At 39.3% G+C, this 17,122-nt stretch overlaps 1 protein-coding gene across 44 annotated transcripts in view; it reads left to right on the forward strand.

Annotated features, from left to right (window-relative positions):
• adgrl2a (adhesion G protein-coupled receptor L2a) overlaps nt 1–17,122 on the forward strand; it is an 89,525-nt gene that overhangs the window by 32,048 nt on the left and 40,355 nt on the right. For 29 of the 44 annotated variants that reach the window (XM_076874422.1, XM_076874428.1, XM_076874425.1 and 26 more), the window contains exons 3-5: nt 2,802–3,015; nt 14,937–15,046; nt 16,573–16,632. In XM_076874422.1, coding sequence (XP_076730537.1) covers nt 2,802–3,015; nt 14,937–15,046; nt 16,573–16,632 — 384 coding nt within the window. The remainder of the gene's footprint in view (nt 1–2,801; nt 3,016–14,936; nt 15,047–16,572; nt 16,633–17,122) is intronic. The other 15 variants (XM_076874441.1, XM_076874440.1, XM_076874416.1 and 12 more) reach the window with 1 other exon arrangement.

Here is a 17,122-nt window from a genome sequence, read left to right on the forward strand (position 1 = left end):
AGTACAACATTACTAACTTAATTGAGAAATAAGGACACCCATCTATTCCATTGACATTTGTTTACAGAACTATTGTTTGTCCCCCCCATATTGATTCCTTTGTCACCCATCTCCCCATGAACTAAAAAAATCAGCCTCAGGCCTAATCAATTGAGAGGCTTTTTGAGGTTGTTTACGATGCTGCTTTTGGTTCATGATGCACAAGCCCAGCTGGTGAATGAAAAGAGTTTAGAGGACAGCAATTTTGTCTGAGAACCAGTAATATGAACAAGAAAATAATTTCACAGCGTGTTTTTGTAGAAGTCGTACGGTACTCTTGAGCCTACATTTATCTCCTCGTTGCTCCGGCCGCTGTTTTCCTACTTAAGCGCAGAGACTGCATCAGCTCTAAATCATAAAAAACCAGAAGATTGTAAAGGCAGAGTGATTTAAGTGTTTTAACAGTGATCCAGAAACGCAGAGCATCAGTGGGTTTGGCTGTGGATTTGGAGATCAAACTCGGAGGTCTTACACATGGCCAAAAAAGCAGAACACTTGGCCAAGTTTACCGTCTCCCACCCAGTCACGCTGATCTGCTGCCCGGTCACCTTTATATTAAGGCAGGGTAGCAAAAATGTGTTAGCTTCAGTTATTGAAATCACGTTTTAAAATGATTTTTATTCCTCATATGCAGAAAAAAGTGAAAGCTGTCAATTCTTCATTTGATGTGACAACAGCTGACGGAAAAGCAATAGATGAGTTTCCATTACACATCCACCACTTTTGTGACATGATTTAAGCGTAAAATTGCGATACGGGTTTGAGTGATGTTTTACATAGGCTCTTGTAGTTACTACACATCATATTTCAGTCTTTTGACAAAGCTGGAGTACATTGACACAAACTCAAGATTGGCTGTCAAGTCCTGTTCTTAACATGCTGTGTTTCAGGGGTTTTTTCTCTCAAGCCAACATCTCTGATATATTGTTTATCACCTTAAGCGTTCTTTTTGACTCGAGAGAGAAAGGGGCTGCAAAAATGAAATACAGCCGCAACCTATCATATTTGAAAGCCTTTACTTTTTCATGTCTATTGGTCACATGAGAAAGTTTGCTGTCAAAAAGTGCAAGTGGAGGAAAAAAGATCCTTCCCTGATGATTTTATGCTCCCAAACAAATAAAAGTCTTTTAGTGATAGGCCAGGGCAGCTGCCCTCATCCATACAGATATATCCTTTGTTTACCCCGAGCTCCTCACCGAGCACCTTCAGAAACAGGCCTTTCACCTGATTGGCTCACAAACGGTGGATCTGGCAATACAAGCTGACATTTATCTTACTTTGTAAAATACCACAGGAGCATTACGAGGCAAAGCAGAAAAAGCAGAATGCTAATCCCCTGCCACTGTAGCTTTGCCTTTAAATCACACTAAGATAATTGTTTTGGTAATTAATTGATGAATCATTCAGCAGGGTACAATGAACTTAGCCTTTCTTGACCAATTTACTCGGTGGCTTTAAGTAAACAGCTGCCACAATGCCATGTCACACAATGCCTCATGAAGTAATAAAGTGCTTCATAATTCCAAACAACTGCACATATGGATCGCCCGGACTTGTCCAGGAGCCAAACGAATTAGTGCATTAGAAGTGGCGGCGGCGGCGTGCTTTATTTTCTTTTGCAACTGTGAATAAAGCTCATTAAGGAAACGCGTTCTTCGGAAACAAAGCCATCAACCAAGTTGCATTAACAGCGATGTTTAAAGCACTATAAAGGTGACTGAAACTGTAGTTTTTATTCAGCCGTGATTCAGAGTCTGCAGAGAAGCATCTGAAAATCATTTTTAGCTCCGCGCCAGGTTTCTTTGATATCTGACATGAGATAGCTGCAGGAAGCTGCTCTCGCCAAAAAGACACGCAGTATGTAGAGCGCTATAGTTTATGCAGGTAGTTCACTTTTAGTTTAAATATGGCTTTTGGCATTGTTCGTATTCGCCGAGCCACAATATTGATTTCTTTTCTATTTTTCCTCCCCCCTCCCCTCCCCGACACACACACACACACACACACACACACACACACACACACACACACACACACTGAACACACTCACATTCATAAACCTTTTTTTCAGCCTCCCAATAGCCTTGCCTTCGATTGTCAGCACTGGAAAGTGGATTAAATTACACTCATGTTGTCATGCTTGTTGTTCTTTTTCATTTTGGATAGAAAAATGAGCATTGCAAGTAAACCGCAAGTCTCCAGTGATAGACTCTGCAGTGTCAGTCAGGCCCCGTATTGAAGTGAAACACGCGACAACAGCAGAGAAGAAAACAGATGGTTAAAAATGTATTTATTTAATTGTTTATGTTAACAACCTTTAGAGGCTGATGTCACGTTCTTGTGTCGGCATGCTTATGTAGATGGTCACAGGGGGAAACAAGGCTCCAGACATTTAAGCTGACAAACTAGACTTTAATGACAAATATTGATTTCTCTTTTTTTTAGTAGCAGTTAAGGCACGTGGATGACATACTAACACTATTAGCTCCCTGGTGCGGTTTAGATCTGAAATGTTCACTCGGCATACAGATGTATGTCAGAGTTGCAGTCTAGTCTGGGTTTTTACTCTTTAGATTTCTTATTTATATTGATGAAAAGTTACATCTTCTGAATAAAATAAGAGAAAGCGATGTTTGAAGATGCTTCCTTTGTGTATATCCACCTCTGATCTCTTTTGTCTCCTGCCTCCCTCTTCCTCTAAGTCGCTGTAGTTCCATGCTTCGATCCGCACTGATAGAGCTCCTCCTTCTCTTCTCCCTCAGGGTTTAGTCGAGCTGCCCTGCCATTTGGTTTAGTGCGGAGAGAGCTGTCTTGTGAGGGTTACCCCATTGATTTGCGGTGTCCAGGAAGTGATGTCATTATGATCGAAAGTGCCAACTATGGCCGAACGGACGACAAGATCTGCGATGCCGACCCTTTCCAGATGGAGAACATAAACTGCTATCTTCCAGACGCCTACAAGATCATGTCACAAAGGTAACACTGCAGACACCTCCAAATAATAACAGTAATAATAACTAATAAATCTAAAGGTATTTTCCGCTGTCACAGAAGTGAAATGATTGATAAGCATGATAACATTTTCTTTGTCGTGGTCCGCTGTTGTTCATTTTGCATGGTTGCCCCTGTTGGCATCCTGTGTTGAGGACAAAAACCCTCCGTATCCCTCGGCTTTGGAGTAAAAGTCACCCAGAACAATAACAGTGTTGCTGTCAGTTGCATAAAAACAGAAAAACGGAATATGAGTGTGCAATAAGATTGCACTACTGAGACAGCCGAAACCGAGCAGAAAAGAATTAGAAATTTCATCAGAACTTGGAATTTTAAATCAATTTGGGCAAACAGCCCAGAGAGAGCAGATTAAAACAGAAACACAGCCAAAGTCACAGAGTGCAGTAACAAAGCTTCCCATCCAAACTGCTGCCCATTGTCATTTCTGCTCTTATATACATACATTTAATATCTGCATTTATGTGATAAAATAAATAAATATTTAAAAATAAATAAAAATGAAAAAAATGTACATGATAAATATTGATTATGATGAAGAGTATTTCTACAGTATAATGTGTATTACTTTTCTAAATGTTCTACTTCTACTGTCTGAATTTCCTAAACTTCCTAAATCATACTGATCTCATGTGTAAATTTCTTCTGGTAAGTTTAAGAGCAGGCTGTTAGCACGATTCAAAGATGCTCCATAGCTGATATTCGCACTCTGGTTGATAGTGTTAACTTTGGCACCCAGTATTGCTTTAGATTGGCACCAAAAAATTGTGTCAGAATTGAATAAATGCACTCAATGAAAAGTGCATGGATACAGTTATTTTTCTGCAGCTGACCCTATTGCACATGTATCTGAATTGAGTTTTCCATTCAGACCACAAAATTTGGGGTTGACACTTTTAAGATGAAATATACAACTCAACTCACTAAGTTTTGCATTTGTCAATTCACCACCAACTGCCAAAGTCTAATGGCATAAAGTCATGTGTTAACTATTTTGCAGTTCCAAGAACAACAGCGCTGTGGTATGAGGGAGAGAAGTTTCTCCACTCCTGTTCATTTATCTGCAATACTAGAAGAACACGAGAACATCTGAGGGCAGTCGTTAATGTTTCTAAGGAAACGAAAGGCAACACGCACCAAAGCTGTTTTGAGCCGGGGCTTTAAAAAGTCAACGTGAAACACATAACATATGCATTTTAATGATATGCACTTTTTTCATATTGCAGGTTTGCTGAGGTGCTATAACAAACACTAACACACCAACAATACAGTGAGACGAGTTCATTACCAGTCTGACTTCAGCCTTTAGTCCAATCTGAATTTTAGGCTTTTATGAGACAACAAACACTAAAAAGATTTAATTCCAATTTTGCAGATTATTCATTATTTGCAGTGTCACAATGCTAACACTGCAGACCAAGTCAGTAATTCCAGTTCATCTTATTATTACGTAACTCTGACCGCGTTATGTCACCAGGGATAAAAGGACATTTCTCAAGGAATTTAGCTCATAAATGTATTTCTGTCCAAGAAGTCAGATAAAATGAGATGATACTACTCATCACAGACTGTAAGCAAATGAATACAACTTTACATTGAAAAAATAAGCATGTTTTTGTGAGCCTTGCACATTTTCATTTAGTTATTATTTGCATTTATAGAAAAATGTTCAGTTTCCTTCACAACGCTCTCATGGAAACAAAGGTTGCTAATGGACAGTTGAATAAATGAACACCACAATGCAAGCTTGAAACCATCTCTGTAGCTGTCATTAGATGCAAAGCTATCGACACGTTCGCTGACGCGCACACACACTTGCAAACTTGGCTCAAGCAGGAACGCTGCATACATGAGACCTAATACACGAGACCAGTTGTCACACAGGGATGCCATCGGAGCCAAAGTGCACAGGATGGAATGACATATGACTGCCACAGAGAGAGATATTGGACGGTATGAGAGCGTCAGCAACTCTGGCACGCTGCCTTGGGAAATAAAAAAAATAATGAAATAAAAAAGTAGAGCCCTTGTATTCAGGGGGGTTATTGTCAAGTCCTATTTGATGAAGTCAGATAGCTGACTCACATTGTCTGTCCTGAAAGGCTGCAGGCTGCCTTCTCTCCGCTTGTGGCCATATGTATTACGCTGGCCTCAGCCTCGCTCGTACACAACAGTAAACAGTAAACTGAAGCACAAATACCGACCCAGCAGGAGGCTGACAACAAATCCCAAAAACGCTCTCTACCAGTGTCTCCAGTTCAGACACTGATGTCTGTAGGACTGGGGTTCATTCCTCACATCCTGAGAGTGCCAGAGGCTGAACTTCAGATGTTGTTTTAAATGTGTTTTTAGCACCGTGATGTCGATGCTGTAGTGTTCAAAGAGAGCGAGAGAGAACTGTCATAAAAGAGGTCTCTGCGAGGGACACAAGTTCAAAATCCACAAAACAGGTACTTTACAAGAACAACGTCTGACAAAACACATAAAGTTCTTTTGAGATCACCATGGAAATGTGAGAACAGATGAGTGAGTCATTATTTATACGAGTGGAAAGCGTGGATTGGAGTTTTTATGTAGTCAGTATCATAAAAAGCAAAAGGAGTTCACCGACATGAAAATAGATTCAAGGACAGCTTGACAAATGTCCAAGACTGCATATGGGACTAATTACACATTCTTTTTCTCCTGCCCGTTTATTTACAGCAATAGACTGAAATAGGAAGCAAATGTCATGAAAGATTGCCCCTGCTGCCAAAAATAATTATCTTCAAATGGGGAAAAAGGAACGTGGTGATTGTTTTGCCTGTTTGGAATGCAGTGTTTGTTTCATTGGCATGAGGTCTGAGCCCTCGGTTCCTCCCCGAGTCTAAACTCCGAGGCTAGCTCAGCTGAAAACGGTCCCTTTGTTGAACACTCCCCTGCACACACACTGTATGTGGAAAAAAAACAGGAAAATAGTATTTCCTACTGTACAGCCTACATCAATAAAGGGATTCGAGAATCAAAAATATTTGTTGCCATAATTACTCTGGTCTACTAATTTAAGTGTGTGGGGGGAAATCACATTAGTACTCGTGTGTGGAAAACTGTGTTCACTTTTAAACATCCGAAATTGATGTGGCCCCGAAGTGTGGAGAATTGGATTGAGGCTTCACTGAGTTTGATAGATCCTGTTGGCACTCCAAGTTGTTTTTATATCTAGCTAGCATATTATATTCATGAGCACAATGATTTTATGAAAATAGCCTTAGGACTGTTGTGGCTCAATTAGAACATTCAGCTGCAAGCAATTAGTCGACTCAAGTGGGTGATAATCTGTACAGGAATTTTTCATGTGGACACCTCCCCAGCAGATGTGAAACTGCATGGCAGTACAGTTTGAAATAATTAATTCATTGGTAATAATATTCAGTGATGTGTTTTTTTTTTTCTTTCTTTTCAGGATTTTAGTTGTTAATGATTACATTTCCTCATCTACGCTGATGATAATGATAATGACTACAAACACATTCTCGCCACACAGATAACATCTACTAAATTAAAACTGTAATTTAGGTGCATTTGAATATTATTTTGTAGTGCGTTTACTTGTGCATGCAACAACCATCTGGTGCTTAGATGTTACTGATCTAAATCTGTCCATCAGTCTCCATCACAGTTCAAGGAATAAGAAAACATGACAGTGAAGCACCTCGACTGATCATCTCAAAAAAAAAAGGATATACAATATGAGCAGCTTACATCTATTGATTTCTCTTTGACTAACGAGGCTCACTGTAAGTATTAGATAACAAGGTCATTGATTGCTGTAACATAACATGATTGGTGTCTGTGCATCATGGTTTTTTTTTTTTAAAGAGCGTATCATTGATGAAAATGATCAGTGCAGATACGTCTCTAACAGAGAAGATTAAATTCATCAGCAGGATTAGGGGACAGCATGAGTTGATTATTAATTAATAATTATCGTGACAATTATTATTATTACCAGTCAACAACCGTGTATTTGAAATGTTATATTTCATAATGACATTAAATGCAGCAGGTTTTTACAAATATAACATGTTGTAAAAACATTAACATGCAATTAGCTGCATCTTTGAAGTTGTTGTCAATGAATGTGAAGCAGTTCTGGAGAACAAATGATGCCACTTACACTATTTATATCAATGTCAGGGGCGGCTCGCGAGGCTCTCCGAGGAGCTCCATTGTTGCCGCCTGACAGCACAGCGCCTTGTTCTTCCTCTCTGTATGTACGACGTTAGTGTTTATTTAAAGCGCAGCCGATTAAGATTTCATAAAGATCCAGATTCCGCTTGGACGTTTCACAGGGATGTTCAAAAGTTCATGAGGCATGAAACTGCTCTCCACTCGAAAAATTAAGGGTAGGAACAGTCACCTCATTAGGCTAACAACTGCTAATACCAGTGTTGAATTACATGAAATGTAAGTAGAGAAATAGATTTACCAACACACGTGTCACATCATGTTAGACGGGTGGGGCAGCACGCTGGTTTCCCACGTATGAAGTCTGGAGTATGTATTGGAGAATCTGGGCAATGCAGCAAGTGAGGCCTACTACTGTTGATATTAATAGTACTAAAGTACATATGATATGCACTTAGATTCACCAGAGTTTTTAAATTGATATATTTTCTTACAGTTTGGAAATGTTTCCAGTTTTTCAGATAAATTTGATCATTAACACAACACTTCTGTAAAAAAACAAAAAAACAATTAACACAGAAACACTGAACTACTCTCTAGGAGGAATTTTAAGCAGCCAGGAAAGCTCCGAAGTATTAAACAGTTATGACCTGCACACACATTAAAAACAGCCACACTAGCGGTCTGTGAAGTTATCATCAAGGTGGTGGATCGTAACTATGGCTAATATTAAAATGATAACATTAGTGTTGGGAGTGGGTAGCAAATTATATCAGTATGACGGGATGACACAATTATTTGTGTGTAAAAAGTACAATCATCCTTCTGAAGGTTGGAGCTGAAAAAAGTCTATTAAAACTAGACAGAAACAGAAGCAGCCTACCTTACCGACTGCATTCGATCAATAACAGAAGTCACCAGAAGCCCAACGCTACCTCAGAAAATCTAAAAATGTTGAAGTTTTTTTGTGATTTTGCTCTGCAAACAAAATCTTAAAGTATTGGTCACACAGTCATACTTCCAGTTATATTAACTGGAATTTTTTTTTTTTGCACGATGTCAGAGAACTTAAAAACAGTTTTGTCACAGAAATATTCTTTTATATTGTTTGTAATTTTTATATATATAAAATATGATCCCCTGTTATATTAAAAATATATTATTTTCCTGGGTATCAGTTTGAAATTCAACGACAAAAGAAGCAGCAGCTTTTCCTTTTTAGTAAAGCTTTGAGTTCCCATCTCTTCTTTACAAAACTGATCAAGCTTGAGAATGAACACAGTTAAATTCCTTTCATTTACTAGAAGTCAGAGCTGCACTGAGATCTCATATTTGGCCAAAGGAGAACATTCATATTGTTGTTTCTGAAGCTTTCCTGAATTGTTGTCTTTGTACTTGGGTGTTCTAGCTTCGCGTCGTGTCATCTTGTAAAGGTCACATTTTGACCAGCAGAATGTCACCGTAGTATTTCTATTGACTTGAGTGGCATGGCGATATACCTTTTCTGGTTTAAAAATCAATAGATGGATGGATGTGAGTCAGACAGCCTTCCCCCTGACTCTTTAAGAGCCTGGAATCTCCCGGGTGAGCTCCATAAATATGGCACAAGCATATGACAGTAATTATAAGTTTCTGGGATGTCTCACCCGGATATTGGGCTGGATTGTGAGTTGAAAGCGATGCTAATGGTTAATTTCTAACAACCTATTTCCTGCAGCATTATTGGGCCACCCCCTTATAAACTGGTCTATATATACTGATACTGGAGCTGGTTATACTTATAAAGACTATACTGTACACACGTGTGTGTGTGTGTGTGTGTGTGTGTGTGTGTGTGTGTGTGTGTGTGTGTGTGTGTGTGTGTGTGTGTGTGTGTGTGTGTTGTGTCCTGTTCGCACCAGATTTTTTTCCCTTTGCTGCTATTCTCTGGCCTTGGAAATGATTTAATTTTTCAATGGCCTGTCTGCTATCAACAGGCTTGCCTCTTGAGAGAGATGTCTGCCTTGATAATTGTGCCATGAACCTCATCAGCATTTCAGATGAAATGGAGCTAGACGGGTCACTTTGAGTTTAAGAGATGCTAATTTGATTGAAATTCAAACTGGGAGCACCAGGAAGTAGATTGTGCCTTTTTCTGTAATGTGCTCCCCTCACTCATGTCGCTTTTCTCCTCCAGTTACACAGCGATTGTTTTGCTACTGCTGCTGGTGCTACTGTATTTTTTTATTTTTTTTATTATGAATTACAAATAGCTGCTTTGGCTTTCAGTGAGTTGAAGGATAGAAAATCGAGAAGTGGGTGCAAAATGATCTGAGATTAAGCAATTAAGGGACATCTTACCGGTAGTCTAAAATAAACCAGTCACGTGACCGGCACTTGATGTGACACATGCAAAAATGGTAATAAAAGATTTACTTTCTACACTGCTTTAAAAGTTTTTAATTTAGTTTCGTTTTCCTTTAAATCAGTTTGCAATTGTTCTGATTCAAAATTGAATATAATTAAAATATTTCAACATTTCAGGGCTTTTTCTCCGGTCATCTATTTTTCTCTCTTTTAAAGCAAATTTCTTCACTCACACACAGTCTAAATACACATTTTTTGTAGTTTCTTTTATTATTATTAAATATTTAAAGGTTTATCTTCGGTATTACCTCGTGGTTTCACCCCCATGTCATACTGTGTATGGTTGTGTGTGTGTGACAAATAAAATTTGAATTTGAATTTGAATTTTGTGGTTGTGATTAATCTGATGATGAAATGTGTGACGACCAAATCCCCAAATTTCTAATTATGCAGTATATTTCCACATATTTGTCATAAAAGTAAAACTGGAATATAAACGTATAAACTGAAAGCTTGACATGATACAAAGCATAGTTTATTAAAATAACACAGTTATAAAAAACAGGCATGTTAGGATTTCAGAAGGCTGTAGACCTCCCACTATGTTTGTTTTTGTATGTTATCATGATTTATTATTAAATGAACATATTATCCTCAAGGCCCATCATTCCTCTGACATGCTTTATGATGTCATAGCAAAAGGTTAAATATGGTGGATACATGGTATCAGCGAGTACTAGCAGTTCACCTTGTTGGTATCTTATTGCGTTCTTTCCCACTGCCCTGAGACGGAGCTCATATTTAAAAGAGATTTACATGAAATCCAAGCAGCACACTCTAATTGTACTGATGTCTGCCTCTCCCAAAAGGTCAGAGATGTGATGGGATTACATTTGGAACACTTCAGTGTGATTAAAAGGCCGGTGGGAGAAATGGAGGCAATCAAAGCAGAATCATGCTCTCTCCTGCAGTCGCTTTAGTTTTACGTCAAGAAAATTGGTGATCTGATTTTACATTCTGAGACTAATTTAAATACATATTTTCGAGACATTTTCAAATTCAAATTATTTGTAAGAAAATAGCACAAATAAGTAGAGAAAGATATAACCTTTTGATTTAAGCTTCTGACCTCTACTTCTTTTATCTCTTCAGACTTGGCTTTGCTTTGAAATGTATTCATTCATTCATTCTGGAACAAATTTAGATATATGTGTATATATTCTAGATATTTTCCCATTCAAAGTATCTGTGAGCAACACCCTGAAGAGGAAGAGAAAGAGCTAGTTTTTATTGGAGTCTGTGACCTCTAAGACTTTTTATCTCTTCAGTCTTTTATACACTTTGAAATGTATTATTTACTAATTACTTACTTACTAATTTAATTATGTACTTACTTATTCTCAGCCAACCTATGTTTGATGTAAAAGTTTCCTAAAATATGACTGCATCACATACACTCGTCTGTATAGGCACAGCAGGAACAAACAACCCCCAAAAATGAGTAATAATAATAATTATAATTTTGCCTCCGAAATAGTATATTTACTATTAACTTCTTTAAGTCTTTTTAAAAGCTAAAACATAAATTGGTAGTCTCTTCACTTTTGCTTCAGTGAAATCCTGCTGAGCAATCAAGATAGTCATAGAAAGTTTCAAAATCTCAAAGAAAGCGGAGGAATGCTTCCTTTGACTTAATAATCATTATGTACATGATTAATTACTATATAGCCTAAGAGTAGTAAAAGATCATACTGTACATGCATTTAATTAGTGTGCACTTTGAGACCTGCGCCCTACCAAATCCAAAATGCTGAACTTTTTTATGGGAGGAATTTCTATTACGTGCTCTCTCTCAAAATGAGGGTTAGAACTACGCACAGCACAAGTCATTAGGGTTTTTTTTTTCTCAATTGGTCTCAGGGGATGCCTGAGGTTTCACTGAGGAGACAGGCATCACAGTCACACAATCCCACAGACGAGGGAGCCCCCTGCTCCGCTGCTCTAAAATTAGGGCAATATATCAGAAAGAGCCATCAACACTTATGTCAACATTGTTTCATGAGAAATATGAGAATTTTTTGTGTTTATGTCCTGTCGTTTCACGCATTTGCCTGAGTGATGATGGCAGGCCGGTGTCTCATTAGTGTCACAAATTTTATTTTTGAATTAATTCTTTTTCATACCCGTAACATAAAGTATGCATTCATTTCCCAGTCTCGTTGGTATCTGATAGATAAAGCACGGTGATTTATATTGCTCCTGCATGAGATGCTTATGCATGAGCAAAGGAAAAACAATCATCAAAGTGACCATATAATATATGGAAACTGCTACAGACTCGAGAAATATTAGCCACAAAAACAAGCAGCGTATTATGGTCCCAGCATGAAGTGCATGTTTTAATTTCAAAACAGTCATTCATTTCCATAAATACAACTATAATATGCTGATATTTTCATCTGTTATCACTCACGGAGGTCATTAATAAAGTGAAATGCCCCTTGAAATCTGCACTAAACACAGATGCACACAGATGTGGAAACAAATGTGTGTTTATGCTAATTTGCTCTGTAATAAAATGTGCTGTATTAAAATTGCCAAAAGGAAAAAGAAGGAAAAAAAACCCCCATTTGTGCTTCTCAGTCAAAATAAGAAGGTGTTCTCTATCAAAAACATTTATGAACATTTATGAACTCTTTCAGTCAGCATGATTTGTAGAAATGCAGAGGAACATGAATGAGCGATGTCTAATTATGTTCCCTTCTGTTGTTCCGACTTTGTTCTGGACACAGTTGTGTGTTGTAAATCTCAGTCCCAGCGCCCTGCATGCATTCCTGATACTCAGCTAAAACTCTGTAGGTTTGTTTTTAAGCAAAAACTAAAGCGGCACCAGTGTCCAGCCCCTACGTCAATTCATCACTGTGCCCCTCAACAGGAACCAACTCTGTTCCACTGAGATACCTAATAATATATTAATAACATTTGGACACAGAGCAGCGATTACGTCTCCAGCCCAAAACAAAAGCAAAACCCAAAGCACAATACAGTGCAACCAGTAATACATTTTCCAATGATCTGCTGTAAATGGGCGCACTGGTCTGTGATAAGAAGAAACAAATATTATCTCTGGTCTCTGCTAAATCAGCAGAACAGGGTTATCGATCCGGCTCCTCACATTGCCAATAGAATTTCAAGTCCCCTTGGAAGCAAAGACGGCTAGCTCAGGGTATTGATGTCATTATCATGATTTCAGTGTAGCGAGATGGTGGTCTCCTACAACTCCCTGAACCTCAGAAGATCCTCTCCAGATGTTAAAGGCAGTGACTGAAATGTACTTCTGACACTACTGTAAGGGCTGTTGAAATTATAAACAAGATATCTAATATTATTATTCTTATTTTTAAGAAATGACACATTTCATATTGTCTGGTCTTGTGGGATCTGCAATTTCAGATGCTGCAGTTATTATTAATGAGACCTTTGATGGCATTTTGGGTGCCTCATAAAGCTACTCAGCATGTAGGCCCATTCAGAGGAAGCTCAATCAATAAGTCAGGACATTTGAGTGAAACACACAGAGACTGTTTATCCTGTGCAAAACTCACCCCACCAAAGACCAGTGTGGGGGTAAAGATCACATGAGGTTCCTGTGCAGTAGTCCAGTACTGTATTTACAGTGAGCCACAGTCAGCTGCAACATTAAAACTAGTGCCACATAATGTGCGGTTCCCTCTTCTGCTAACAAAACAAAATGGAATCACAGGGCTACCCTGCGGGATCCGGGTCTTAGGATCCCGGGGGTTCTAGAATGGGACGTCCTTGGATTGGGCTTGTTGTGGTGCACTGGATTGGGGTCTGGAGGATATGAAGGCAGTGCTGCTCCCATGGGTCATGTTCCCAGAGCCATTACTGAGCATTCAAGGTGACTTTATTTATACCCATAGGTAAATATGCTTTACAGCAAAATGATAGCATTTGGGATCCGTTCACAAAACACCCACAGCTATTTAAACCTGACAGACACATATTAGGTAATTAGACAAGATGAATCCAATCAAAAAACAGTTGTTATTAAGTAAGCATGTTCCCCGTTACCGGGGACTTCTGTGGTCCAATGATCCCCGAGGGTCGTTGTCATGTTCCTCGAGCTGCGACGGAGCAATTTTACGGTGTGATTTAGCACATTTTTTCTAAGGGAGTTCTGTTGCTATGGTGACATCCTAACAACGTCTTATGTCTGGTACGTGTCAAAGTCAGTCCGTGCATTGCATTGCTGGTGTGTGTCATGGATATTGACTTTGACACATACCAGCGATGCAATGCAAGGACTGTAAAGTTGATCATTGTATTGTTAATTTTATTTACCCACCGTTTAGTTTTTACATTTTTTTTGGCTGCATCTGACAGTGTTAGAATAATTTGTTGCTTTTTTTTTTCCTCCCACAAAGTTTCAACTGCATGCAAGCAGCTTGACATTTAACAAACCACAACACATGCAGAAGTTAGTTTGAATTTAAGCATGATGACAACTCCCTCCAAACTGCACTCTATTAACAACAACAGAGGAGTTCAGATGACTTCAAGTTGGCAGACAGCACGGCTAACAAGCTGTCGCTAGCTAGAGGTGTTTATAAAAAGGTGTGCATGTGCAGACGGGGCCTCGCGTGTGTTATCATAGGTCATCTGCCTTAAAGCTGCAAAGAGAGATGTCTTCAACCAGGACATGTGATGCGGGGCATGATATCTCACACTGTATGTGTTGTACTGAGTCCGAAGGGGAACTCTGTATTTAGTTCAGTGCTGACCAGCTTTTTACCAGACAGGTGATGCTGTGTTATGTTAAGGGACTAAAAATATAAGAGAGGCTTCTGGATTTTTCCTTGACATATACACATTCAGACAGATTATCCACTATCTAAAAGAAATACAACACAAAAGACCTCTTTTATATGAACCTGATGGCAAAGATCCAACAGGCATGTACAGAGTGAAAAGCACTGGAACTGGTCATATCTTTAGTGCTCGCAGATTCAATAGCATGGCTACATCTTGCTGAGCGTTACTCTTTTTATTTCTTTGTTGATAGAATTTGAATATTTCCCAGCCTGAACATGAGTTAAGAGCCGTTGAAAAGAACCGGCACACAGCGCTTTAATATTTATGCTTTTATGTCCTTCGGTTTGTCTCGATACACGCTTAATCACCCAGGGAAGGAAATCCCAGACAGCTGATTCTGTCCCTGTCAAACTGAGAACACTACATCCAGATGAACACAGTCAACTTTCTGGGATTTCCTTCAGTTGCCGAGTTTGCTTGAGACTGGATGAATTTGAACAAAGCAGTGAATGTTTCTTTCCTGTGTTTTCTCTCGTCAGATGCAACAATCGGACCCAGTGCATTGTAATCACGGGTTCAGATGTCTTCCCCGACCCCTGCCCAGGGACCTACAAATACCTGGAGGTCCAGTATGAGTGTGTTCCCTACAGTAAGTATGGCCCTTCTGTCATGAATTGTAAACTCTCCCTTTTCTCTCTCCCGACACCCCTTCCCCATCGTTTCCCCCCTTCCTCCTTGCCCTCTGTCTCTCCTCCTGTTGTACCATATTCTGTCCCATTTCTTCCAGACAGTCTCCTTTCTTTGTCTGCAACACCTTCCAACACCCTATTTCTCCTTCTCTTCTTCCATCTGTGTCACTGTGAACTTTTCATGAAATATGACCTGTAAAACCCTTTGGTCCTCTTCCACACGGCCCTTATTATTGATGTGCTCACTGTGTTTCCAGCAGATCGACAAGCCTGGTTATGAGGTAGCAGACTAGAGGGAGGGCAGAGGAAGTCATGCTGACTCTCCTTAATAGCAAGACAGTGTTTCATTACTCAAGTCTTGTACAGAGAAGTCTATCAGGCATAAGCACAGCTCACCTTGATGGCTTAATATACATTCGCACAACAGGTGTTGAAATATGTTAGCAGATGTTTCATTATGTAACAGAACAAAATAGCTCCACTCATAAGTCAACAAGCTAATATTTCATGTAAAGAGATAGCGTTAACATTTTGTCTGTTCCTCTGGTGTTAAAATATTCATTGCCATTCAGCTTCCAAACAATCTTTAGATTGCCCTTTGTATTAAAATTCTCCTTTGTCCTTTAAGCTGCCATGTTCATTTGCAATTCGTGAAGGAAATTCCCCCGTGTAACCTTTACAAACTGATTAATGACAAAGATTTAGATGAATTGCCAGAATCACTAATCAGGTGGAACTGAAATAATTAGAGTCGGGGTGATGGGACAATAGTATTTGGCAGCTCTTGTAGATCCAAATGAGTATTTTGCACTCTGATGTCTTTGGATGTGTTGCAGTCTTGATTCAGCTCAAAACAGAAATGAAATAGAAGTAGAAATAAAACACCTGTATTCTGTTTCTCCTTAACACATCTGTTCAACGCTGCTCATTACCAGTAAACCTGCTTAAGCTGTTCCCCTTAGTGTTGAATTGGAATGCATTAGTGAACATCATTAGATGGTGAAACTCATTACAACTTAAAGGTTAACCTCTCTGAGGCTTTGAGGACCTGTAATTAAACATGGAATAAGCAGTAATGGGCATTCGAGTCCAACTTACTGAGGAAAGACGAATCCTGGAGGTCCTACCTCAGACTGCACTCAACTGCTACCTTCTTTCTTTTTTGGGGGGGTTAGAGAGGCTAGGGGGAGCTCACCTTATAGTCAAGCAACGTATTGATTCTACGTCTTGCTGTGATGCCGCAAACTTTAATAGTAGGATTAACCTCAAGGTGCACTCGTGTCCACCCGCTGTTATGATTGTCTTTTGCCTTCACATCTCGCAGAGGAAACAGTCTAGGCTGCTAGTGTGGTGGTGAAAAATAAACTTCTGACCAAGGACTCTCAGCCCTAGAAAAGTCTGTCTAACCAATGAAAATAAAAACAAGTCCTCACTCTAAACAGTTTCAAACATGCATGTCTGTAGCCCCATCTTTTTGCTTCTCAAGGTCCATGCCCAACCAGAATAGGACCAAGAACACAGAATGTATCCTATCGCAACTGCCCTGGTAAGTGTATAGTGTTCTCCCAGTCTGATTCAGTCCACACAAGCCCAGTCCAGCCTTTCCTATTCAACCCCTACTGTAAACAGTGATAGACTTTGATTTATAGGAAAGTTGCCTGTTTTGTTGTTCTCCTGTAACCAATCCTCTGTCTCCTCAGCCGTCAGCAAAAAAATAATATTAATCCATGCATCTCATTTTGTAGAGTCAGACTAATGCAGATTGAATAGATCATATGCCAAATAGAAAGGTTCATGATTAACAACATTTCAGCAGTCCAGAAGCTTAGGAACCCCCGGATTTGCAGACTTGAGTAGATGTTTTTCAAAAGAACACTTGAAATCCCCATTAAGCTGATCAGCAAGGGGACCAAAGACAGTGTCCTCGTTTAGCCCGGTAACTACCACCCCTCAAAATCTCACTGTCCCCAAGAAACACAAGTAGCAGTTACACAACAGAAGACTTAAAATGTTGTTTTTTTTCTCACCAGCTGAAT

This window comes from Maylandia zebra, linkage group LG15, assembly GCF_041146795.1.
Source record: "Maylandia zebra isolate NMK-2024a linkage group LG15, Mzebra_GT3a, whole genome shotgun sequence".
Lineage (NCBI taxonomy): Eukaryota > Metazoa > Chordata > Actinopteri > Cichliformes > Cichlidae > Maylandia > Maylandia zebra.